We start from the raw sequence: 26,213 nt of genomic DNA on the forward strand, positions 1-26,213 counted from the left end.
AGCTGGTGTGTTGCGCTTTGACTAAAGATTTGAAGTGCCAGTAGCCCATTCACATGAAGGTCTCCAACATCCTGTTCTCACTGTGGCCCTTACCTTCTTTTTACCCTTACCTTCTTTTAGGATTTTTACATGGCGATTTCCCAGCACCATCTGCACAGAATCATTCCAGTTCTTTGACAGAATCCGGGCTGCTGGCAAGGCTGACCAGCCTGATAATTTTTCCTTCAAAGACCAGGATAACAACAACTCCCCAAGTGACCTGGTGGCATTTTCTTTGGATGGCCCTGGAGGACACTGTGTGGCTGCCCTGACCCTTTTCTCTTTGGGCCTCATTTCTGTGGATGTCAGGATCCCAGAGCAGATTGTAGTGGTGGACAGTTCAATGGTGGAGAATGAGGTCATTAAGAGGTAAGAACTGAGGGGTCAGCAGCCCAGCTGCTGGGCACCACGCACTGCTGTGAGCACAGTTAGGGGTTAGGTATCGTCATGTCTTCTCGTGGCCCTTGCATCTGCAATTTATTTGCTCAGTCATCTGGTCTTTATTCATTCAGCAAACACGTGCTGAGCTTCTCTGCATTATGTGTAGCCCTGTGTGGGCGTTTGCTGTACAAGGACAGCAGGGCATAGCCAGAGCCTTGAGGGAACTCCTGGTGACAGGACCGCACAGGCCTGTGAACGAGGGATTCCAGTATAATGTCCAGTCCAGTGCCTTCTGCTGCTCCCTTGGGCCTGGTGGAGCCAGAGGAGGGAGTGACTTGGCTGTGCCAGAGAAGTGCCCAGTACAGTGTGGCAAGGGGGAAAGCAGAGAAGGTGGGATTGGCAAAGATTCCTTGAGGGCATAATAGCCAAACTGGGATTTAATGGAAAACTAGGCATTTTTTGGATAGAGACTAGGAAGGGTTTCTAAGCAGAAGGAACAGCCCTTGTTAAGACACAGGTATGTGAACAGGGGTGAGCGCATGGTGGATGAAGGAGGTGAATCTGGAGCTGCAGTTCATGCTGGCTGACCTGCAGAGCCAAGTGCCGAGCAGGAGGTGTCTGGAGTGACTGTAGAGGCTGGGGTCACAGGGCGCTGCCTGAGGGAGACGGTGTGCCCTGGAAGGGGTGGCTGGGCCGGCAGACGAGCTTGGCCATCTAGGCCTGTTTTCTTCTCCTAGCCTGGGGAAGGATGGGGGCTTGGAAGAGGACGAGGATGAAGAGGAAGACTTGGACGAAGGCTCGGGGGGCAAGCGGCGGAGCATTGAGGTGAAAGCCCGCCAGGCCTCCCACACCAACTACCTGCTGATGAGGGGCTACTGTGCCCCTGGCATCGTCAGCACCCGCAACCTCAACCCCAACGACAGCATTGTGGTCAACTCCTGCCAGGTCAGGTTCCGGCTCCGCTGCTGCCCCACGCCCACCCAGCTGGGGCCCACTGGTGAGTGGCCCAGCCCGGGATGCTGTCCTCAGGCGCTGAGGGCCAAGTGCAGAAGCCAGAGCTGACTGGTTGAAAGTGAAAGGAGTGCCCCTCCCATCTTCGGCAGCCCCCCGAGGCCCCCGAGCTGTGCTCACACGCAGTGTTAGAGCAGGCTGCATCCCTTTTCCTTTTATCCCACATGCCAAGGTAGCAGTCAGGCACACGGGCGCATAAGCAGCAGCAGCAGCTGCACGCCCTCCTCTCTGGCAACCTTTTCACTGTTTCTGGTTCCCTCCAAAACTAAATTTTGCGCTTCCATTGAAAGTTTTAGGTATTGTCTTTTGGCCTTTTGCTATGAAAGTTGAGCTTCCTTTTAGCCTCTTTTCATTATCTCTCACCCCCTTTACTTCAGTTTTTGTACTTTTTAAGCTCTTCTCTTGATTAACTTGGGGATGCTTCATTGCCTATATAAGCCTCCATTTCTCGCACCTGAATTTTAGGTAGTGTCTCCCCTCTACATAAAATGAGCATATGAGGGCGCCTTCCCTTCCTTCCCTATACTTCTCCTCCTACCCACCCCAATCTGTCTCTGTCCGACTTCACCTTTATTTTCATCTGTTGAGGTGGATGGTGTTTACTTTAGGTTTTGTAACCACTGTTAGTAGTTCTCTGTGCTGTATCAGGAGCATGGCCCTAGGAGAAAATGTAGTGACAAAAATGTGATAGACTGTGGTCTTAGCAGAGCCGCCCTTTACATGAAGGAGCAGAAAGCAGCCCTGGACAGTGGAGCAGAAGCAGGAATGTGTGGAAGGTCCGGGGAAGCCCTCAGCGCCTGGGGGGCAGTGAACACATGAGCTCTGGGGCTACAGTCCTCGGGCTGTAGCCGCACCTTTCTGCTCTTGGGTTTGAGTGCTGAGCAGGGGAATCATTGGGCCCTGGGGGAATCCCGCCCTTTTGGCTGCCTTAAAGGGCCCAGGGGCACCTGAGTGCCAGGGGCCCACCTGTGCCTACCCCAGAGGTGGCCCCGTGCTGCTTGGAGAGGGCACTGGTGTTAGACCTGCCTCAGCATCCCCTGTGCACTGGGGCGGGGCCGGGCCTCCTGTCAGGGCTGACTCTGGTCCTCTTCCTCGCAGCCACCTCACTGGAAGAGCTGGCAGTGGGCATCTCCTGCCTCCCGGGCACTTTCACCAGGCTGATACACAGCCAGGATGCGTGCAGCCTGGAAGAGTTTGTCCGGCAGGGGAAGCTGTCTGGGTATACACCTGGAGATGTGTCTGCCGCCTTGGAGGTCCAGGGGGCCATTTCAGCTGCCGGGTGCTTTGGGGTGGACAGGGTGGAGCTGAGCAGACGGTTCTCTGCCTTTGAGAAGACAGACGGCAAGCGCACCCGGACCTTCACAGATTATGTCCAGGTGAGCTGTGTGCAGGTAGCCTGGGGTAGCTGCAGCTTCCAGCCAGAAGCAAACTGCATGCACTTGGTTGAGCATATAATAGAATTTTTTCAAAAATTAAATTAGTTGTTAACATTAAAAAGAGGAATGTTGCCAGCTCCTTCTGAAGATTAGAAGGGCTGGCACGCACTGGGCTGTGATTCTTCAGCACAGTTGACAAGCCAAGTAGGGCTGCCCACCCCCCCAGCTGGGTCTGCTTCTCCCCAGCTGTCCACTGTACCCATGCCTCCCAGTGTCCCAGATGGCCCACAGTACTCACGACTTAACCTGAAATGTCAGGGCCCATTTTCATCAGTGACCCATGAACCTAGAGAGTGTAGTCCCTTAAAATTAAGTGTCCTGGTGCCTGGCTTGCCCTCTGCACATCCTCAGTAGTAAAGGTGGCAGATGTGTGTCTGTTGTTAGCAATGTAGAGACACCTGCCTTGAGTGTTTGCTGGGGAGGAGGATGGAAGCCAGTGTTGGCTGTCATCAAATGAGTTCTTATGAGTGCAGGAAATAAAGGAGGGTGATGCCTACTGTTCTCATGGTGTTTGAGCATGAAACTCTTGGTGCCTCTGCAGCCCTGGGAGGTGAGCCAAGCCTCAGAGGGATGCAGTCGTCCCAGTGCCCCTGGTGACTGAGCCCAGGTGGCAGATCCCATTGACTATAGAGCAGCAACAGGCCAGGCAGCTCCCTCTGTTCCTTGGTGCCCAGCCCAGGACCCCACATAGCGAGTGCCCACAGCAACCCCTCCCCAGACCTGCATGACCTGGTCCAAGTCCTGGCTCTAGGCTGTGACTGGACAAGTTCCTTGAACCCTGACTTATGGGGATTTTAATGTAAAAGTAAAGAGAACAATGATGGTGAACCCCCACCTCCCACCCCGAGTTGGTGCAGCTCCTACATACAAAAAAGGACACTGGAAGCAGGGCATGGTATAAATATAAGTCATTGTCATTCATGTGGGGAAAATAATGGCTTTTGCAGAAGAATTTGATAGCATTCAGGGTGCTGAGTCCTGTGGGAGGACACTGGCCAGGCAGGAGACTTATAAAGTCACATCAGCTTCAAGATACAGCTGCAATTCCAGTAGGCTCGCGCATCTGACATGTTACCAGGCTCGGAGAGAGCATCGCCAGCTGGTGGCCCACCAGGGTTGGAAGCCAGGCCATATCCTCAGGCCATCTCTCCTGATGGAGCTGTGCTTGTCACTTGCTCAGGATGCTTAAAAGCATCAGGCAGGGGGAGCAAGCCATGATGATCCTGGTGCCCTCACAGACCCGGTGTGTCTCCTACTTCTCCTCAGGACCTCCTGGAGCAACACCAGATACTGGAAGTGGGTGGCAACACTGCTCGCCTGGTGACCGTGGCCGCTGCCCAGCCCTGGCTTCTGCACTCACTGCAGCTGAAAGGCCGAGAGGAGGGTGCCAACACTCCAAGGGAAGATCCCCAGGCCAGAACCCCAGAGGGGCTGTGCAGTGAGGATGGCCCCTCTGAGAGGCAGGCACCACCATCTCAGGGCCCCCGGAGTGCCAAGAGGCGTGCTAGCTGGGCCAGCACTGATGTGGCCCGTCAGGGTGGGGAGACTGACCCTGACAGTACCCAGAAGCCCCCCACCAAAAGGCCCACGCTCCAGGATGTGCACTTGGCCCCCAGCCCCAGGCCCAGAGCAGAAGAGGAGCCAGAAACCCAGGTGCCCGCTCTGCTGGCAGCTCCTGAAGACGCAGGTGTCAGGGAGTCTCTCCCAGGCGCATCAGAGGCTGGGCAGGAGGACCAAGAGGAAGCTGGGGTACCCAGTCCCCCAGGCCAAGAGCAGCTGAGCTGTCAGGCCCAGTTTCTGGAGGGCCCTGAAGACCCCAGAGGTACTGAACCTTGTTCCCAGTCCCCCATTGTCTGTCCTTCAGCCTGATTGGCCCCCCACCTTCCTCTCTGAGACTGGGATCTGCCATCAGCCACCTGAGGGTCCTGTACTTCAGCTTTTCATACTCTCAGCTTTCACAGGGAAAAGATCTTGCCTGTTCACAGTTAGTATTTCCACTAGAGGGCCTCAGAAACTCCTAAATAGCTCTGCGAATTACACGTGCAGGAACTAGAGATGGTTCTAGAATGCAGTGTTTGCTCTAGTATCCCATGTAAGGAAGCAGGGGCAGAAATGAGAGAGGTCTCGCCTTCCTCTGGGGCCCCGGGCACAAGCGCCCCACACTCACACACTGCCAGCAGTTTTGCTCTGTGTGTACTGGCTTTGCCCTCCAGGGCCTGCGCCCCAAGGACAGGGCTCTGTGAGGAATGGCTTCCTATCCCTCGTTGCCCACTTTATCCCCAGGGCCCAGAAGTACTTTGCATGAGTGGGAGGAAGAGATGGGCTCCCACTTTTTAAGTCTCACCCCATGCTTGTCCTCTCTCAGATTTTGCAGACAGTTCTGTGGCCAGCAGCCTCTCCCAAGCAGTGCGGGAAAGGTGAGTGTGTGATTGGGTCCAGGCGGCCCGGGGCTGGAGGCAGCGAAAGCGCCGGGTCTGTCCTCAGGGTCCTGGGTGGGTTACATATGAAGACCTTCCACAGAGGCAGTACTGGGCACTCCTCCATCGCAGGGCTTCAGCCTGGGGACCTGGGAATGGGTGGGACTGGTGTCTGCTCACTGCGGGGATGAGGCCAGCGCTCCAGAAGTGCTAGGCTTCTGCAGTGCCTGCCTCCGTTTGGAAGAGTGCATCTCCCAGAAGCCTTTCTGGGGTGGAGGCGCCTCCCGCGTTTGTGCACTGCTTTCCGTGTGATGCGGCCCCTACACTCGCGGCTGGGGAGAAGCCCTCCCAGGGCTGTCATGGCAGAGAGCCCAGTGTACAGGTCATCCAAGGCCTGTGCCACACCTGGACACTCTGTGGCAGACCAGTCACTGGTGTAGTTTTTAGCAGAGCCTTTGTTCTAAGGGAAGCGTGCCTGGAGCCCCTGTCCAGCAGTGCCCCTCATCTACCGCTCTGCTCTCTGCGGTTTCAGTGACCCACAGCCGCCCCCGTCTGGGAGCAGGTGGTCCTCCTTCTGGTGGATCATCAGGTCATGGGTCGCCCAACGCCATGTCACAATTCATGTCAGTCATCTCACTCCCTGATGTCACTAGGCACATTACATTGTCATCTCACATCACCACAAGGAGGGTGAGTGCAGTGAAATGAGATACGCTGAGAGACAGAGTCAGTATTCACATAACTGTATCACAGCATTTATCACAGTTGTTCTTTTTGATTGAATTGTTGTTAGTCTCTTACTGTGCCTAATTGATAAATTAAACTTTATCATAGGTATGTGTATATAGGAAAAATGTAGTATATTTAGAGTTTGATACCATCCACGGATTCAGGCATCCACTGGGGGTCTTGGAACGTATCCCCCTATGGGCGGGGGGGGCTACTGTATGTGACACAGAAGTGGAGCTTCTGCGTAAAGACACCTGAGAGCTTAGCCAAAGTGGAGGTAGCCATTGGCCCAAGGGTCCCAGATGGAGCTGGTAAATCCAGAAGTCACATCTCTTCTTCCTGTGTCAGTGTGGGGTGAAATGGGGGGTGTTGGCTTATCATGGCCTTGGTCACACCTAGTCTGAGCAGGTCCCCATGTCACAGCTCCCCTCAGCTGATGCTCATGGGCCCTGGAATGGGGGCCCTTCCATCAGGTTGGGAGGGAAGGGGAAGATGGAAGAGCAGAAGGTAGATGGTCCCCAGCCCGCTGACCTGGGCTAGGCCTCCCTGAGCCACAGTGTGCCCTCTGTGGAGCGGGAGCTGTGTGGGGGCAGCTGTCCCCACTTCCTGCCCAGCCTGATGCCCATCTGCCCGCCCCTGCAGGGACTGTGAGAGCGTCTGCTTCGTCGGCCGCCCTTGGCGCATCGTAGATGGCCACCTGAACACGCCAGTGTGCAAGGGCATGATGGAGGCCGTGCTTTACCACGTCATGACCAGGCCCGGTGTCCCCGAGAGTTGCCTGCTGCAGCACTACCAGGGCGTCCTGCAGCCTATTGCTGTGCTCGAGCTGCTCCAGGTGCGGGCAGGGGCCTGAGCTCGGGTGGCTCAGCCCTGTCTTCCCGGCTCCCCACCCATCAGGCCCTCTTTTTGGGCCCTGGGCTTGAGTCTCTGAGGGCTGGGGTTGGCGGGTGCCTTAGGTGCATCCTGGGGTATAGCTGCTGCACACAGGCTGTGCCCATGAGGGAGCTACAGATGCACAGGTTGGCCCACAGGCCTCCACACAGAGAGACAGGCTGCTCAGAAGTCCTCTGATGCAGGGCCTGCCTTATTACACCTCACCTCCCTTGTCAGCCCTCACAGAGGGTCTGCCCACAGCCCTCAGAGGGAGTTAGGCCTGGCCTATGAGTCCCGTGCCTGTTTTCTGCCCTCCTGCATCTGACCTCTGCCCTTTAGCACTGCTGGCGCCCAGCCCCAGTTCTCAGCACTCTTTTCTCAGCTGCCTGCAGCCTCAGCCCCTGCCCTGGGCTTCTGCCTCTGGTTGTCCCTCATGGCATCCTTCACCAGCCCCATGCTGCTCTCTGGGCTTAAATACAGGTGTTCCTGCTGTCTTGTCCCTGGCACTTTCTCTAGACCAGAGGTTATGAGCCCACAAGCCCACAGGGACAGGCTGGTAAATGTGTGATGAGTCCTTGTGAGTGGCAGGGAGAGCTGGAGACGTGCCCGTGGCTCCTGAGGGCAGCTGTGTCCCAGAGCACAGCCTGACTGTTCCTGTGGCCATGTGTGCCTGGGGGCTCCGGCCTGGAAACTTGAAGTTCAGTGTGGAACTTCCCTAACTGTAAAGCATGTACAGGCCAAACAAAACCCCAGCTGGAAGATAGTTTTGGCCCATGGGAAGCATTTGTGACCCCCATTTGACTCTGTATCACCCTGCAAATGCTGGTCACACTGTCCTCTTGCCGTGGGCTTTTGCCTAAACCCCCCTGGTAAATCCCTACTCATCTCTCAAGGCCAAGTTCAGGTATCCCCTGTTCTGGGAAGCAGCTCCTAGGACAGAGGACAGGTCCCATAAATGCATCTGCAAACCTGTGTATTTGTGCTGTCTCCAGGGCCTGGAATTCCTTGGCTGCATTAAAAAGCGCCTGCTGAGAAAGCCCAATGCTGTCTCCCTCTTCTCTAAGCCTGTGGTTGAAGAGGCAGAGGCGCCTTCCAGCCTGAGTGAGAGCCCAGTGGTGTTCTACGAGCCCACACTGGACTGTACCCTCCGGCTGGGCCGCGTGTTTCCCCACGAGGTCAACTGGAACAAGTGGGCCCACTTATAAAGCCTGTGTCGCCATCACGACTGACCCATCGCTGCTGCTGGCTCCTGGGGAAGCAGCCAGCCCTCCAGGGGGCAGCCTCGCCCAGGCCTGTGGTGCGTCCCGGCGAGGTCTAGGTCTAGGCATGCACAGGGACAGGACTGTGCCCAGCCTCGGCCCTACCGTGATGTCCTGACCTGGAGCTCTGGGAAGAGAGCCACCCACCTGCCTGCTCCATGGCTATTCCCAGGCTGGCCCTGAGGACCTTGCCTCGTGACACATGGAGTTGTGGGGGAGCAGTTATGAGGAGACTCTGGTCCCCCCCACTTTCGTTCCCAGGGCCTCTCGGTTGGCTCCTGCCTCAGGCACATACCCTGTTCTCAGAGAGCTGCCTGTGTTCTCTGAAACCTGGGTTGCGGTGAACTTGAACCCTAATGGCTTCCAACGTGTGGCTGCCATTTGGGAATGGAGCTGCCAGCCCAGGCCCCCAAGCCTTTTGTCTGGGCCTCATCTGTTGGCTGGTGAGGGGTGGGAGCTGTCACACAGGTTTGCCCTGTCCCCACATACCTCGCATTCCAGATTCCAGCTGCCGTGGCAGACTCTCCCCGGCTACCCTGAAAGTCCAAGTGCCCTGAGCGGCAGGGCCTTGTGAGGATCATGTCACAGAACGGGGGCACCAGCAGAAACTTCTGCTCTCCAGGCAGGGTGTCCAAGCCCTGAAGCAGGACTGAGCCACCGGGAGAGGCGCCCTCGAGTCCAGCAGCCTGGCAACCCTCCTGCTGGGGCAGACGCACTCTCTCCTGCTGGCTGGAAACGCGGAGTCACTGCGGGCCTTGGGTTTGTTTTGTTCTTTCAACCTTTTTCCTCATTTAAGAAAATCCCCTGGCATGTATTTATTTATTTTTTAATTAAAATGAAGTAAAATGCATTTAGATTGGTGTGTTTCCTAACGAATCTTTGATCCCTTGGGAGACTCCTTGTTCTCAGCTGCTGAACAACTAGACTAGATGTTCCCAGGAAACTGAAGGAGGAGGAAGCACTGTGGCTGAGTGGTCCGCCCTGGGCCCATCTGCCTCTGCCTCAGAGGCCTCCTGCCTCGTCAACTGGGCCCACACCTGGCCCTGGACAGCGGAGCTCTGCAGGCGCATCAGACGACACCCAGCCCAGTGCCAGGCCCATGGCCACGCAATATGGCCCACGCTGGTCATGGAGGTCAGAGACCTGTGGTGGGGATTTGGCCCATGGGAGTCCTCTTTAGCCCACAACATGGTTTTTTTTTCCCAGTTACTTGCCAACATTTTTTAAAAAATGGAGGTTTCACATTTAAATATGAATTATTTCACATTTTAAATAATTCCAGATTTCTATCTTCTCTTGAAAAATGGAGAGAGCCAGCCACACTGCTTGTGACAGTCCAAAGTGTAGGATGTGCCCCCTGCACCCCAGTCACCAGCGCCCCACCCCTGGGTGCGGTCTCACTATGGCTTTCCACTGGCAAAACCAGCCTGTCCGGAGTGTGTCTGACCTGGTCCAGTGGGCAGCCCTGTGTTGCATCTGCCAGGGACCTGGCCACTGTCTCTTAGAGCAGTGCACAGGGACATGGGGGGTGGGGTCTTGAGGGTGAGCCCCAGCACAGCCAAGATCTTTGCATCATTTTGTTCTTCTTTCACTTTTACTTGTGTAAAATACAAGTTGACCCTTGAACAACGCTGGGGGTGGGGGTGCCAATCCCTGCACAGTTGAAAATCTACATGTAACTTTTGACTCCCCCAGAACATCTGTGCTAACGGCCTATTGTTGACCAGAAGCTTTACAGTAACAAACAGTTGATTACCTCATTTTGTATATTATATGTGTTACATACTATATCCTAAAGGTAGGGAAAATGTATTTTCAAACTGTTGCAAAAATCCAAAAAATTTCCCCATATAAAAACCCATGTATAAGTGGACCCACACAGGTTAGGCCCATATCATTCAAGGGTTACTGTAATGTTGGGGCAGGAGGAGCTGGTTGAGATCAAGTAGAATAATGTATGTGACCTACTTTATAAACAGCATCCTTGTAAATGCTAGTCATTTGGAAATGCATTGTGGGATGGAAGGAAGGTGGGTTGGGGAGGCCAGTCTTGACAGTCACATCTCAGACCCCTCATTTTCTCATGAAAAATAGGGAGAGAATATCTCCCTCCCAGGGGGACCAGATGAGCTGAAGAACACCAAGTGCAAGCACTTAGTAGGGCTCAATAAAGTTTATTCCTTTTCCTGGGCCCCCCACTGAAGGATAGTGTGGGCACATGTTTGGGAGCTGGGACATGGGGATGAAGGGCACAACTCTCAAGTGGAGAGATGGGGCCCCTGTGACCACTGCTCCACATTCCCTTGGCTGGCCATTCTACATAGGGACCACCTGTTCCCTCCCTCCCCACCCCACACGCCCAGCAATCCATCCATCTGTCCATGCACCCTCCCCCTATGTCCACCCAGCCAGCCACCCATCCAAGGGAGCTCTGCTCTCCCAAGCGCCACACAAATGGCTGCAGGGATCACAGCATAGACCAGAAGCCATGAGCTCAGGCATCTTCAGGAGCCAGGCAGGAAACTAAAAGAGGGGGGCCTGGGGCTAATACTAGGGAGTGGTAGGGACTATGGAAACTGAAATGTGCATGTTCAGGGGCTGAAGGCATTCACATTTAGAAGAAAAAAGATTTCACACACAGGCAGGACAGATAGGAGGGGCCCGGAGCTCAGAGGGGCACCGGCTTGAGGGGCCCCACCTGGAGGACCATGCACCCTTGTCTCTGTGCCCTCGGTGTCCCTGCCCTCCGTACTCTCAGCTCTCCCTCCTTTGTGCTTCCATAAGCAGCACGTTTGTCCATTCTCTTTCAAACACTTAAAACATTACAGATATGACTTAAGTCTCCAGGTTCCTTTCTTCCTCAGACCTTTTTCTTTGCATTTGCACAAATTTCGTGCATCCCCCTGAAAACACAGACCAGTGATGCCATTTTACATGAAATGTGCCATCAGCACAGCTCACGCTTTCCCCAGTGGAGCCCCTGGCCTGTCTGCATCTGACACGGCAGTCCCCGGCACTGATGTCCAGATCTAGTCCCTCTTTGCCCTAAGGGTGAGCCCAGAGCTTGCTTCCTGGCTCCCACCGCTGAGCGGCTGCCTTCTGACTCTGCCTCCCCCCTTCCTTGAGTCCTCTCAGGTCTTGTTCAGCCTGGGCTGCCCCCTTCTCCGAGGCCCCTTCCTTCTCCTCCTGCCTCCTTTCTCACCCTGGTGAGAGTGGTCTCAGTCCTCTGACTTGCCCTGACAACCCATACTGCCCTTGGGCCCTCAATGCACTTAGGCCGGGGGTTTTCCTGATGCATTGTGCACGTGTGTGTTATGTATGTGTATGTCTATGTGCATATATATGGATCTGTTTGTATACGTTTATGTGTATGTATATGCACACATGTGTGATCTCCTGCCTTAGAGTGGTCTCACTACACCCACCACCCAGTACCCACTGCAGGTTCACCCATCCAAGGAGTGGAAGTCAGCCCTTATTGAATTAAAAAAAGAACCTGCCACTTCCCCTGTGTCCTCATCACCACATTCCCACCACAGAGTGTTGCTGTGACGATTGCATAGGGCCATCTGTGTAAGCCACCTGGCACAGCACCTGACAGTTGCAGGTGGAGTCCCCTGACCGCAGGAAGGGCATCGAGTTCCCAGAGTGACCAGCAGGAGGCAGCAGCAGCCAACATCTGTTTCCTGCTGGCTCATCTTGGTCTCCAGAAGCCTGTAGCGTCTTGTTCCCCCACATTTAAGGCTGAGATCAGTAAAAGCTGGCTAGGTTGAGGAGGGACTTGTGCACAGAAATGGTAATACAATGATAACATTTTCTGAGCACTTGCAATCTGCCAGACACTGTTTCTGGCCCTTTACGCATACTCTACACAAAATTTCTGGTCTCTCCACAGCCCCCAGGAGTGTGTTCCCTCAGTCTACCCATTTCATGTATGTGGAAACTGAGGCACAAGGAGGTAATTTCCGCAGGTTGGAAGCTAGTGAGTGGGTTTGCTGGCATTCCGGCTCAGTCTGCCCAGCCTCAAAGCCTCCCCTTGACACCACCTTTGGTAGGGGGTGGGGGGCCTCACTTTTTGGGGGAAGCCAATGCTAGGCTGGGAGACCTCCTAAATGGCAGAATACAGAGCTTTCTTCCCAGGGCCATCAGTTTTTGAAAGGAAATTTGTTGCCACAAGGAAGAGGGCAGATCCCCAGCTGCCCGTGGTCTGAACAGCAGGGGAGGGTTTTTTGATCCACTTACACACTCCCAAGGAGGCTCCTGTCTTCATCTTCACGCCTCATTCTGTGGCCTTTACAGGTCCAGGGACACATGGCTCCCTCCTGGGCTCTGTCCCCTCTCTCCTCTCTGCCCACTGCTTTGTCCATCACTCTGCCATTAATTGATTGACCAATTCATTGTTTCATTTAATATTTTTATGTGTTAGGTTCTTTTTTAGACTCTGAGACAAAGCAGGGAAAAAACAATATCTCTGTGCTACTGGGAGACACAGTAAATATGATAATAAGTAATAGGTGTATATTAGAGTGTAATAAATGCTACAGGAAAAAAATAAAACTAGGGCAGTGGGGTGCTGCAGTTCTGAGAAGCAAGTAGGTTCCACCAAGAAGGTGGCATTTGAGTAAAGGTTTGACTCCCCCATTCATGTATTGATGGTTCTTGACTGCAGATCATCCCTCCCCCAATCCCCTCACTGTTGAGAATTTATACTCCTTGCTCCTTCACTCTTGGTGTGATGGGCCCCTAAGAGTGGAAGTGCACATGCTCAGTCTTCCATATTCCATGGGAAGGCCTGGTCCTGGCCTTCTGTTGGCATATCTGGGGCAACAACAGTTAGGCTGGGCTGCACATGGTGCCAGGGGACCCCCCCAGGCAAACCAAGTTCCCAGACAGGAAGGGGAAGAGCCTTCCTTCCAACAGGAGGCCCAAAGGAGCCCAGGATTGAGAGGGAGCATGCAGACTCGGGGTGGCACTGAGTAAGTCAGCTTCCCTGGCAGTAGAAGGAAGGGTTGGGGTCCAGACTGCACTCTCTCTTTCCCAAAGCAGGTCTGGGTGCCCCAGACATCACCCCGGGCTGCGACCTTGCAGTAACTGATGGGGAATGGTCAGGAAGCTGCAGTTCTCTGGTTCTTGACACCCTAGTAGAGGGCGATGGGAGCGTCAGGGTGTCCTGGAGGGACACACTTGTGAACTCTCAGGAAGGAGATTGGGGAAAAGTGGGGCTGCAACCCTCCCCTCATCTGACCCACAGGCAGGCTCAAGGTGATGACGGAGAGAAAGCAAACACACAGCTCATGTCACTGCCCTGATCCTCTTCATCCCCAGAGTGAGCTGAGAGGCTGATTGATTCCAAAAGAGGAAACTGAGGCCCGAGACAGCGAGTGACTCACCCAAGGTCTTTCATGAGACATGATGGAGCCTGGTTGACCTCTCTGAATGTGGCCCATCCTTAGGATGGGAGGACAGTACTCATTGCAGAGGTGAGATGAGGGTAATGCAGGATCACTTGTACTGCAAGTGATGGAATGCCTCTCAAACCCACCATAATTCCACTGAAATTATTGATTCCATCAGGAGAGGCTGGCTTACACTGTGGTGACAAACAGTCCCAAATCTTAGCAGCTGAGAACAAGGGATTAATTTCTTGCTCCCAATAGAAGTCCATCACAGGGGAACTGGGAGCTCTGCTCCACATCACCTCACTCAAGGACCCAGGCTGATGGAGCAGACACCACCCCAAACACCACCGCTCATTGTGGCAGCAAGAAACAACACTCCAGAGGGCATCACAGCAGTCAGTGACATGCTCGTCCAGACATGAGACTCACCACTTCTGCTCCCAGCTCATTGGCCAGCCCTGGTCATGTGGCACCATCTGACCTTCAGGGGGCCAGAGGTCAAAAGATGGAACTGTTTGATGAACAGCACAATGGCTTCCTTACTCATGTACCTCAAAATCCAGGGGGAGTGTAGTTTCAGACATGATCCAGGAGCTCAAGAGCTATTAACAGAAAGATGTCTCCCCGTCCCAGCCCTGCTTTTCTGTGTGTGGCCTCATCTCAGGTGAGCCCTCCCCTCCTGGTGCCCCCCGCAGCTCCAGGCTGACTTAGTCTGTCCCCGCAGCTCAGCAATCCCAGCATAAAAGGCACACAGACCTGCTCGGTGGCATGTGTGTCCCTCAGCCAGTCCTGCAGCCAGGTTGGATGGAAGGCTCTGGTGGCCAGGCCGGGGTCGCATAGCTGCTCCCAGTGCTGGCGTCTGCCCCTTGATAAGAATGCTATGTGGGCAGAAGCAACAGGGCACCCGAGGGCTTTGCTGAAAGGGTGTGACCTCTTGACTCTTGACTCAGGTCCCGACCCACAGAGCAAGCTGAGGAAGAGCTGGGCTTGGGATCAGGAGGCCAGAGTTCACATTCTGACTCCAACCTTTAATTCAGAGTGAGACCTCAGGTGAGTCCCCGGCCCGTTCTGTGCAGTCACTTCATTTGTACATCTCTGCCGGCTCAGAGCCTGCGGGTGGAAGAGGGCTGGGCCAGCAGCCGAACATGGCATGTGTGGGAGGGGTGCTGCTGTCAATCCTCCTGCCTCTTAGGAGAGGGTCATTAGCATTTTGGGCCTGGACTTTGGGTGACAAGGAACCACCTTCCCCACCTCCAGAGTCTCAGGCCTTGGTCACACCTCTGAGCCTTTGCTCAAGCTCCTCCTTCTGCCTCAATAGCCAGAGCACCTAACAACTCCTATTTATTTTGCCAAGTTCAACAAACGCCACCTCCTCCCTGAGGTCCCCAACCCGCACCCCTCTGATGCCCCCTCTTGCTCCCATGTATTGGCCTTATCTCAGGTGAGGTCTTCCCTCCCGGTGCCCCCCCGCAGCTCCAGGCTAACTTGCTGGGCTGGTTCAGACCAGCTCGGACAGTCGACTACATGCACCTCTTCCTAATTCTGTGCTTAGAGTCTCTAAGTTGGTACTTTGAAATTGGCCTCAGTGGAAGTATTCGCACCATGGAAATGCAGCTGCTAAAATCAGGCTTTATTGAGTATCTCCCACATGCCAGGCTGGGGATAAAGCAGTGAACACAACAGACAGAGTTGTTGCCCGCATGGAGCTGATGTTTGATTTATCATGTTTATCTCCATCCATCCATCCAACTGTTCATTCTTCCTTCAAACCTCTTCCCATCCTTTTACACAGCCACCCACCCACCCACCTCCTATAAATCCATGCTCCCAGGTGGGCCAGCTCTTGCCTCCATTTTGCACCCATGTTTTTGAGCTGAGTTGCCCTTGAAGATTGAGCTGGAAAGACTGTGTCTGGCCCAGGCTGGAGCTCCCATATGGCCACCGGGCCTGGCATCCCAGGTGCACTCTGCCCCACACCCCAGCCCAGCTCTGCACACTGGAGAGCTGAGCTGCTTCCTTGGGGAGCCAGTGGCTCAGGCAGCACCTGGAACCTGTTAACCCTGAGAGGGTGTGGCCCTAATGTGTCCTAGTGCAGGTGACGGTGGGAGGGCTGCTCACAGGTGCAGAGCTGTGGATTCACATTCACACCCTCTTCCAGGTTAGTAGTCCCACTGTTAAAACCATCCAATGTTCCAGGACTTGGCACCAAGGACACCCCGGGGTCCTCAGCAACTTCTCCCAGCCACCCCATGTTACAGATGAGTCACAGAGAGGCCCTCAGCTCTCCAACTTCTGCTGACTTCTGGCTCAGATTCACCCCAAAGGAGAGACAAGCCAGGGCTTTCTGCTTCAGGCATCACCCTGCAGCCTGGCCTCTGCTTCAGAACTGACATTTAGTGAGGTGCCTTCGAAATGTTGCCAAGAAATATTTTCTCAGCTTCTTAATTCACATTTCCGTGGGCTCTCTGACTGTCAAGAACTTGACTTCCCTCTGATTCTCCAGGAGGAGACAGTAAGATGCCCAGGGACGTTTCTGCCCGCACCCCTGCCTCACATGAGTGCTGAAGGGAAGGTGTACTCTGTGCACCCCACAGGTAGTTGTGCTCAAGAAATATTTCTTAGGTCATAAAGGGAATCACAAAACGGGCAACAGGAACCAGAAAAAGAAATCTTGTTTGGTGGGAGGCTGTTTCCAGAAGGGCTGCCTCTAGGCTTGGAAGCCCCAGGTGCCCCTCTGCATGGGGGCGGCCGACAGGCCTCTGGGCTCTGGCTGTCTTCTCAGCCCCACCCCCTCCAGCACAAGCTTGGGTTCTGGCCCCAGAAGGAAGGAAGTTGATGTTTATTGAGGGTCTGCTTGGGGCTGTATGCTGTACATGGGTGACCTCACTGATTTCTCCACAAAGTAAGTCATGCCACCCCCACTGTCTGGACAGGAAACTCCAACTCAGAGAGGAGAAGTTACTGGCCCAAGGTGGCACAGCCAGGAGGTACCAGAGTCAAGATTTAGACCTAGGTCCATAGGCACCCCCCAAACCTTCCCACACCCAGGGTCCCTGTGGGCTTGCTCCATCTCCTTCCCCTCCCCCTGAAAGGGGAAAAGGAATAGTATGGACTTATTGCAGCTCCTGGAGGCAGAACCTGGAGGGCGTGGCAGGCAGGGCCCTGGTCCCAGAAGGACCCATGGGCATCGACTGGACCAGCCTGTCAGCACGTGACACCCTCCTGGAAGGGAGGGAAGCTGTCACCATGTGCACACAAGCATGCATGCTGCACACATTTGTGCATATGGGGAGCTTAAGTAGGCACAGCTTAAGTAACCAAGGGTTTGCTCCATGACTACAGGCCCAGGTGCTGTTCACACTCATGGACATGTCGGTGTGCACCTCACCCACACACGCATTGTAAATACCAGGCTCAGGGGCCCGATGGGGAGGCCAAAGGCTGCAGGCCTCTTCACAGCATAGCCCAGGTGGCTACATCTCTGGCTCCCAGCACAGTAGCACAGCCAGCTCTGAATGACCCCTCAACCTCACTAGCTGGCTTGGGGCTCAGGTCCCACAGGGGGAGGGGCCATGACCACCCACTGGCGGAGGTAGCTCCGGGGGGGCCCTTCCTCCCTGGGGCTGGTGAAGTCACACTCCACGGGGCTGTCACAGTCAGAGCCCGCAAAGCCACTGTCAAACGTGTCCATGTCCAGGCGGGCTGGGGGTGAGCCTGCTTCACTATCAGACACCCCTTGGGGCAGCCCACCACCCCAGAGTGGCCCTGGGGCCCAACCCACTTCATCTTCAAGGGGCAGTGTCAGCCTGTCTAGGAGGCTACCCAGGGGACCTCCCAGCCCAGCAAGGCCACTGGCTGAGACACAGCCACAGGACAGAACCGTGGCCCCCATGCCCAAGAGCGGGTCCTCAGTGCCTGGGCCAGCCTCCAGGCTGGTGTTCAGGTTCAGGGCTGGATAGCCATCATCCCCACAGGTACAGGGCCAGACACATGGCCCCTCTGCATCTACCACGGTCACTGTGTCGATGGATACCAGGCCGTACGGGCGGTCCCTCTCCTGGCTGTACGCTGAGCTGCCCACACTGCCTGTAGTGGAGGGGGCTGCATCCCAGGAGCCCGGCTCAGGCACGCCGTCAGCCTCCACCAGCTCTGCAGGCTCTGACAGCCCCACAGGCCCCAGTGCCTTGGCTGCACTCCACGGGGGGCAGCAACTGTACACCTCCAGGGCTGAGGGCACCTCTGGGCTCCTGGGTCTCAGCTCCAGGCTGGAGGCAGTGAAGGGAGTGCCCACCCATTTCTGTGAGAAAGAAAAGGGAAGGGGAGTCATGGGTGGGACCTGGGGCAGGTGGGTATAAGCAGACACAGAGAAAAAGACAGAGACAGCAAGACAGTCACATAGAGACAAAGACACCAGAAGATAAAGGGAGAGACAGGGAGGGATCAGGACCATGGTGCACCCCTGTAGAGACAGTCCCTGCCACTGTTCCTTCCCCTCTGGGCCTCAGTGTCCCCATCTGCAGCAGGGCCCCTGATGGCCATAGCCAGCCAGCTCATTCAGCTGCTCAGTGGACTGGGGTCTGTGTGGGTGCGGGGACCAAGATTCCTGAGGTGTGGGGACGTGGGGGCAGAAGAGCCTGAGGCCTGAGGGACAGAGCCCACATCTGGTCCCCCATTTCATTCCCTCCAGGACATTTCTTGAAACGTACCATTCTGCTGTTGGTGTCCCCACTAGAGAGGACACCCAGCCAGAGCAGAACTGCCAACTCCTCTGGCCACATCTGCATCCCCAGAGGCTCATACAGTGCCTGGCACACAGTAGGTGCCCAATAAATATTTATTAACTAAACAAATGAATGGGTGGAGTATATCAATGTCAAGCCAGTTGGAAAGGCCTCTGTGTGCTTGGTGGATAAGGGATACGGGGCAATGATGGACTGAGGCAGCAGCTACTAAGCTTTGAGGATCCTTGCTGGAGGGGTCCCTCTCATGACCATCTAAACGGCAGAGAAAATCCCTGAGAACTGGGATCTCCAAGTTTTGAGCCTACTTCCTGGGAAAACTCATCCCAGAACCCTGATGAGGCTGCCACCACCAACCTGAAGTCACTTCTTAGCTGTGTGGCCTTATACCAGTTATTTACCCTCTCTGTGCCTCAACTTCCTATCTGTAAAATGGGCCTGTTAATAGTTCCCACTCTAGGGGTGTTTTGAGGATTAAATAAGTTAGAGTCTGAAAAGCTCCTAGCAGAGAGCTGGGCACACAGCAAGTGCCATATGAACATTGGCACAATGAATACAAAATAGATGTGATATGTGATATTTAGCTTCAGGGAAGGTGAAGAGGAAAGAGGAAAAGGTCTGTTGCTTGTGAACTGGAGTCCAGACTCCTGCCCTGCCCCTCTAAAGCCACTACCCAACTCTGAGCTTCCGTCTCCTCATGGGCCCCCTGGGGATGATGGAGCACCCACCCTGCAGAGGCTGCTAAGCGGGTGGAAGGGGCAAAGGGTGCACAATGCAGCGCCACACAGACAGCAGGAGCTCAATCAATGCCCTAGGCCATATTTCCTGACTGCCAGGCTCAGCTGGGGCAGGCAGGCTGCCCTTCTGTCACCACATCCTCTCTGCAGCAGCCCCTCCCACTGCAGGGTGGGTGTTATGTGATAAATGGGCACAGCGACCCCGCGGGTGCTGGCGGAGGCCACGTGGTTGGGACCTGGCAGGGCCTTGGTGTATTTTGCAGGCTGGGTCATACCCTTCCCAGAACCTGTTCTCTCTCCACCTCCATATCAAGGCTTCTAAGGACCAGGAGGCCCATCTGTGGCTCAAGGGACTGTCCGGCTGACCCCCTGCCCCATCTTGGCTCCCTGGGCTGGGAAATGCTGCATGGTCTTGTTTAATTCTTATGTCAATTCCACCCCACTGGAATCATTTCCTGCACTTGGCTAATGCAGTCTGAGGCCTGGGTCCAGGCCTGGCTGGGCCTGGGAGCTCTGGGCCTGCAGGGGATGCTGGCATCCTGATGCCAGGGTGGAGGTAAGCTCTCAGCTGGAAAAGGCCCCGATGGGCTCATCACAGGGTGGGAGACCTCACCTTGAAGTCTCCACTGTGTCTCACGTAGAGGGACTGGAAGAACTGTTCTGGGCTGGGCACCTGCACCACCTTCTTCCACAGCCTGGGGAGGCAGAGATGAGGTGAGCCCCAAAATCTCTCAGAGAGCAGCTTGGACCCCCTCGCTCAGATGCTCCCCCAACTTTGTCCTGCAGGAGACTCAGTGCCTCCCAGGACACACCCAAGCACCTCTGCTCCACCCCTCTGCCCCAGGCCTCAATTTCCACATCTACAGAATGCAGACAGCACAGAATTTAAGGGGTTGGCTGCCTACTCCATGCTGAGCAAATGCTGCTTCTTTGGAGCCTTGACATTCTCCTCCACAACCCCATGCAAGCCAGGAGCCAGTTCCTGGGGGTCTGGCAGGAGGATTCAGAGTGTGGGCGCAGCACCCAGACCCCCGGCACCTAGGGAGTGCTCGGTGGTGGCCTTGTTATTTGCCTTGTTACCCCTCCCATGGAGCTTCTCTGCCTCAGGCTCAATGAGCCAGGCATGCAGAGGCCCCTGCCTTGTGCCCGGCACCTGGCACCTGCCACCTTGGGAAGGCTCTGCCTCGAGCCACTGGATCTCACCAAGCCAGAGGGTTAGATTGTGTATTTTCAACCACAGCACCCTTTCTCTCATGGCAATGTTCAGCAGAAATTCAATATATAAACATATTAAAGCAAAACATCTGGCTGAAGCAGAAGAGATGCCATCTGGGCCATCACACTCACCCTCTCCCCTCCCACCCTCCATGGCCCCTCACACCCCTCAGGACTCAAAGCTTAAAATTCATCGGACATGATCACAGCTGAAGTCACCGTTATGAGCACAGGTTCAAATTCCACCTCCTCCACTTCATAGCTGTGCAACTTTGGGCAAGGACCCCAACGACTCTGTGCCTCAGTTTCCCCATTTGTCCAGTGGAGGCCATTGTTGTGTATGGGGCTCACAGGGCTGCTGTGGAGGTTCTCTGCACAGCACGCAGCCCCAGGAGCTGTTTCTTATCACCATCACTGTCATCATCAGTGTGGCCCCCGGCCCTGGCTGGGTCACAGAGAGGCTGTGGCCCAGGCTACACCCACCTCCCATGGCCCCCACCTTCCTGAATCCCTGGCCTCACCTCCAAGGCAGGTGGATCTTCAGGCCTAAGAAGACAAGGACTGGGGGAAGGATGAGCAGAAGGAGGTACAGCAGGTAAGCACGCCGGTCTCCCTTCATCTCTGGGAAAGAAGCAAACAATGGGTGATATTGAGCCAACCCCTACTGGAGGCTGCACGGAGTGGTGGGTGATGGGTCTGGGCTGGAGTGGAAGCGGGTTTGAAGGCTGCTGGTGCCTCAAAGTGAGATGGATCTGAGTTCAAATCCTGATCCCACTCTTACCCCCACCCAGGCAATTGACTCCATTTCTCTGAGTTTTGTGTTTTTTTTCAACTGCAAAATGGAGATAATAATTCCCACTTCACAGAGCTCTTAGGGGGATCGGGTGCCCTGCCAGAGAAGCCCCTAGTGCCCAATGCAGGGCCTGGCCAATGGGCAATCCAGAAAATATGGAGCAGCTACCACAAGGGATACACAACTGAATGGATGCCTTCCAGCCATGAGAGACATCTCAGGGCCCGGGGCCGCTGAACTAGGGCCAGATTTGGTACCAGGAGAGAGGTGTCCACCTCATCCTCACCCTTACCATCCAGCTGGATGCGAAAGATGACTGGGTTACTCCACTCACTCCAGGTGCCCTGGAAGGAGGAGCCGGGCTGAGGCCCTGCTCTCACCCGCAGCTCATAGCTTGAGCCCTGGCTGAACTCCAAGGCGAGGAGAGAGACGCTTCTGGAGTCCTCAGAGATCAGCTTTCTTCCTGGACTCTGGCAGCACGGGGAAAGGATGCACTGGGTCGGGATGCACCAGGCCAGCACCTGCCTCCTGCAGAACCACCCTTGCCCAGCCCCCTCAAAAGGGGCTGAGTTTCTCCTGCAAATTGTTGGCTCCCTGCACAACAATCAGGTCTAGGACTGAGTTCCACCCACTCCGGTGTGGGCAGCTCAGAGCCGCAGGCACGGCCTAGGCTTTGCCTGTGGTACAATGCTTTGCTCTCTTTCTCTGTGAACCCAGCTCACTCGGTCACAGTCCTGCAAAAGTACCTCCCTGCTAGGACTAGGAATGTCCTAGAAGAATCAATGACAGTTCCTGGGAATCTTAAACTGGAAGTGTTCCAGACAGTGGACATGTTCGGAATTCTTCAACAGTGAGTATTGTCAATAGCATCTTAGCTATTATGCCTATAGTTAGATCCCCATTTGTCCAGTGGAGGCCATCTTAGCAATGGATCTCTCTGGGAGTCTTCCACTGGGGACATTCCAAAGGATGGATGATTCTAGAACCTTTCAGCCATGACTGTTCTCAACAGTGGGCCATTCTGGAACTCTCCAACATTCTAAACAAAGGACACCTCTAGAAGGCTCCACATTGGAAGCAATGGTCCCCCTACCACTGACCTCCTGGGTTATTGATATCCCCAAACTCCTCAGCTAGGGCTGTTCTAAAGTGGGAAGGTTCCAGATGGCCCCATTTCTGAGACTTCATCTACTGTGACTCTGCTAGACTCCAGGTGGAGCCTGGAAAGTGCCAATCCCTTCCTTTTTGGCATCTGGTAGGGGAGGAAATGGGGACAGGAAGGAAAGGATTTTAAGGGGTCCTCTACCCCAGGGAACAATGAGAGGAGGACAGGGAGGCAGTGCGAGGAGAGCTTCCAGGCTTGCTGTGTCCTTGGCTTCCTTTCTTGGCTGTGAATTACGAGCTCACCTGTCTCTCGGACCCCCACCCCGACCTGGATGCTCTGCGCTGCCCCTCCCCCAATTCTCCCCAATCTTCCAGAGCCTCACCAGAGCCCAAGGGTCTCCCAGCTTCCTGTACTGCAGCTCATACTGAAGCTTGCCCTTCAGCGCGTAGAAATTGTAGGAATCATAATCGGAGCTCCAGGAGATGTTATAACTTCCTGAGAAGGTCACAGTTACGTTGCAAGGGGGAGATGGCTTGACTTAAAGGAAAAAGCCAGAAAGACAAAATGGGATGAGATTTTGCAGCAGCTGTGAAGGACGTAGCAGCAGGAAGAGGTTCTCCCATGCCTAAGCCAGCGCTGATGAGATCAGGCTTCATAACCCCAATGACTTTGGGTGAAGCAGCCCATCTTTGGGCCTTAGTTTATTCATCTAAGAAACGAGAGATTTGGACAAGATTGGGGTTGCAAACTCAGGGAGCATGCAACCTGCCACCCACCTGGGCTCTCCTCTGCTCTAAGGTCTGAGATACTCACTGCTCTCAGCCAGGATAAAGCTGTTGCATTCCTGGGAGTTATTGCCAGACCGGTCCGTCATATTGACGTTGAAAATGTCGTCAGCCATGAAGGGGAACACATCCATGTGGCACATGTACTTTGTATGCGTGGTGTTGTGCGTGGACTGGTGGAGGTGGCAGGATGTGACCTCGTCCTCCAGTTCTCCATAAGGGTCTTGCCTTCAAGGACAGAGCAGCTGGTCATGGCTGGTGGCTGGTGGGGACTCCGTGCACAGGGCCAGGGCAGAAGTCCACAATCTTGGGGCTGGGAGGGATTTTGGAGGGGAGTCCTTGGCCCAACCAGCCCTTTCCCAGGGAAGGTGTCCCTTCCCCTAAAGCGTCTCTGATGGATCCTGCCCAGGCTCAGCTTGCATGCCTTCAAGGGACTGGGAACTCAGCTTTGGAGGTTTAGTCCATTCTTGTCTGGACTGCGCCTACCTTTGTCCCTGTCATTTCTATCAACTGGAATACTCTCCTACACGAAGGACACTAAGCATTTTTTCCTGCCCTCCTTCTATCTAACATCCATTAAATATGAAATGAGTGCTGAGGGCCAAGACAAGAGCCAAAGAACCTCATTCCCTGCTCTTGACAAACTTCCAGGGAGGCAGTTGGTAGAGGGTTGGGTGGGGGGAATGCTCTGACTTTTTAACTCCCACCAAGCAGAAACAATGGGTTTTAAAATATGTATAGGAGCTCACCAAATATTTATTTCCCTCCCTACATCTTCAGGCTCTGAACTTGATTGCACTCGAGGACCAATACGGATTTGTAGACATAGTTCTCAGCTACATATTTGCTGAAATAAAACTTCTGCTGAATAAATGCTCTTCAGGCCTCTTGCACAGCAGCCATGGGGACTTTTAAATTAAAACTCTCTGTCACCCCCATGTCTAAAAGCCTCCAGGGACTTCTCATCACCATACAGTAAAATCTGGCCCCTGCCTACCTCTCCCTTCTCTGCTTGATATCCCTCCTCCTCACACTGGCTCGCTTCACCCTGCCGCACAGACCTTCTCACTATTCCTTAAACCCACCAGCTCTTCCCCCTCCAGGGCCTTTGCACGTGCAATGCCCGCTTCCTGGAATGCCCTTTCCCCAGCTCACTGGCCACCTCCTTCTCATCCTACCTCTCTCCCCATCTCGCTGTTCTCCATTCTGGGTTCCAGGTTCCTATTCTTGATAGCACTCATTGTGAGCAGAAAGCATCCTGCTGGGTGTTTACTTGCTCACTGTCCATCTGCCCAGCCACTCCCCGCTGCCCTGTGTCAGTTCCAGGACATCTGGGGCCTTGTTGGTCTTGGTCTGCTGAACTACTGGTGCCTACAACTGTCTGGCAAGAGCTCAATAAATGTGTTCTGAATGGATGAGTGAATTGATGATGACAGAATGAAAGCCAGTGATTTTATACTGAGCAGCACTTTGGCAAAAGATTCTCTCCTTGACCAAACTCTACTCAGGTTCCTCTGAACTCTCCCCTCCACAAGGCCCCAACCTGTGGGCTTCCATGTTTGTCTCTGCATTGTCTAGTTTTAGCAAGACCCCTACTAAGTCATTTTAGCTAGAATCCCCCATCCTCGATATCTGACCAGGTCCCTCATCCTCTCCCACTGACAGATGCTGTCTGATCAGCCTGGGCTGTGTCAGCAAGAATCCAGAAACCCCCTCGGTCCGATGTTTCTTCTTAATAACTGTCCATCCTCTGACCCTGCTCCCCCTGCGCCTTGACTGTATATTCCCACTTGTCCTTGTTATGCTCAGAGTTGAGCTCAGTCTCTCTCCCTCATGCAGTGCTCTCTGCACTTATCATGATGGTTCTGAATAAAATCTGCCTCATGATCTGTAACAACTGTCCTGAATAATTTTTTTTCTTTAACAATACAGACTAATAGGGACCCATGGATTTTGGAGTCAGACTGCCTGTCTTTAAATTCTACCTCCACCATTCACTGGCTGTGTGACCTTAAGCAAGTTGCATAACCTCTCTGAACTTTAGAGCCTTCATTTGTAAAATGGCAGGATCGGAAGTCATCATTCATATGCAGCACATAGCAAGGTGACTGGCATATAGTTAAAAAAGTATGATGCTCAAAAAAAATCATATAGGAGTCTGTTGATCTGGGGCCCCCAAACCCTGCGTGGGTGGAAGAGTACAGACAGAGCTGCCCTGCAGCCTCTCAATGGCATGCTCTGGACAAGTCCCATGAGTCCTGGTGGTCGTCTGTAAGGTGGGCATGGTGATTCCCAGCTCACCATCTTTCTTGGTGAAACTAAATGCAGTGGGTAAAATCACTGAGCTGTTATTTTTACTGCTAAACTCCCTGCCTGCACACAGTAGGTCCAGCTCAGTCTGCAGCATCCTGCAGGCTGCCCTGAATAGCATCCCCAGGATGGGTGAGGCCTGGCACTTACCAGGTGAGGGTGAGCGTGCCAGGGTGGACGGCCCATGTCTGCAGGATGCAGGTGATGGTCTGAAAGTAATCAGTGTAGCAGGCGAGGTCTAAGCAACCCCAGGCTGGAAAGTTAGGGTTAAGAGAGGCCTTGATCGGGGGGCTGGCCAGAGGCTTCCTGGCTCCTCACTCCCGCACTCCCTCAAGGCTGGGGAATGAGTGGAAGCAGCGGCTTCAGAGCCAGGATGAATATGGTGACCCAGGGGCCACTACGATGTAGGCCTTGGGCAAGGGGTCCTGGCCACCTGACAATTCCTTGTTTGAGCCCTTGGAGTTTCAGGGTGGCCATAGAGACAAGACACTCCTAATATGAGACACGACAAGCCAAGTGGGTGACCACCCCAGCACTTTCCCCATAAGGCCCATGTCCAGCCACTGGGTAAGCGTCCCTCCCAGCTGGGCTCTCTCTCCAGATGGCACATCTAGAGCTCCCGACAAGAGGGATTCACAGAATCAATGGGGGCACTGCTGAGCATGCCCGATGAGGAGCCCGCTCCTTCACAGCACTGGGGCAAGACAGACATGGGCCTCAGCGATGCCAGCGGTGCATTAAGAAGGCATGGAAACTTCAGGAAACTGGGAAACTCTCAAATACTTCTGCCAAGATGTCTTTGTTACCTGACTGCCCAGATGAACTGCACCACCAAGGGACATGTGTATGCAATTTGGTTGGAAGATGTAATACTCTCTCATCCCAACATTAATTGCTTCTCTTGCTCCTGAAAATGACGCTGAAGTCATAATTGCAAATAATACTTGCAAATTTTGTTAAATGTTTGACAAAGTACAGTTAAGTA

At 54.3% G+C, this 26,213-nt stretch overlaps 2 protein-coding genes across 4 annotated transcripts in view; one reads left to right on the forward strand and one right to left on the reverse strand.

Moving 5' to 3' along the window:
- The window catches only part of GTF3C1 (general transcription factor IIIC subunit 1), a 72,480-nt gene extending 63,485 nt beyond the window's left edge, over positions 1–8,995 (forward strand). Inside the window, exons 31-37 of the mRNA XM_017673146.3 lie at positions 121–408; positions 1,158–1,417; positions 2,530–2,807; positions 4,134–4,689; positions 5,233–5,284; positions 6,656–6,848; positions 7,879–8,995. Of these exons, the coding sequence (XP_017528635.3) occupies positions 121–408; positions 1,158–1,417; positions 2,530–2,807; positions 4,134–4,689; positions 5,233–5,284; positions 6,656–6,848; positions 7,879–8,091 (1,840 nt within the window). The 3' untranslated portion in view covers positions 8,092–8,995. The remainder of the gene's footprint in view (positions 1–120; positions 409–1,157; positions 1,418–2,529; positions 2,808–4,133; positions 4,690–5,232; positions 5,285–6,655; positions 6,849–7,878) is intronic.
- Positions 8,996–15,153: 6,158 nt separating this feature from the next.
- Positions 15,154–26,213, reverse strand: part of IL21R (interleukin 21 receptor) — a 35,567-nt gene continuing 24,507 nt past the window's right edge. Inside the window, exons 4-10 of one of the 3 annotated variants that reach the window (XM_017673152.3) lie at positions 25,379–25,481; positions 22,947–23,146; positions 22,516–22,670; positions 21,321–21,498; positions 20,757–20,856; positions 19,634–19,715; positions 15,154–17,841 (exon numbers count right to left, since the gene is read on the reverse strand). In XM_017673152.3, coding sequence (XP_017528641.1) covers positions 17,077–17,841; positions 19,634–19,715; positions 20,757–20,856; positions 21,321–21,498; positions 22,516–22,670; positions 22,947–23,146; positions 25,379–25,481 — 1,583 coding nt within the window. In that variant the 3' untranslated portion in view covers positions 15,154–17,076. Of the gene's footprint in view, positions 17,842–19,633; positions 19,716–20,756; positions 20,857–21,320; positions 21,499–22,515; positions 22,671–22,946; positions 23,232–25,378; positions 25,482–26,213 lie in introns of those variants that run through there. The other 2 variants (XM_036992485.2, XM_036992483.2) reach the window with 2 other exon arrangements.

Source organism: Manis javanica, chromosome 10 (assembly GCF_040802235.1).
Source record: "Manis javanica isolate MJ-LG chromosome 10, MJ_LKY, whole genome shotgun sequence".
Taxonomy (NCBI): Eukaryota; Metazoa; Chordata; class Mammalia; order Pholidota; family Manidae; genus Manis; species Manis javanica.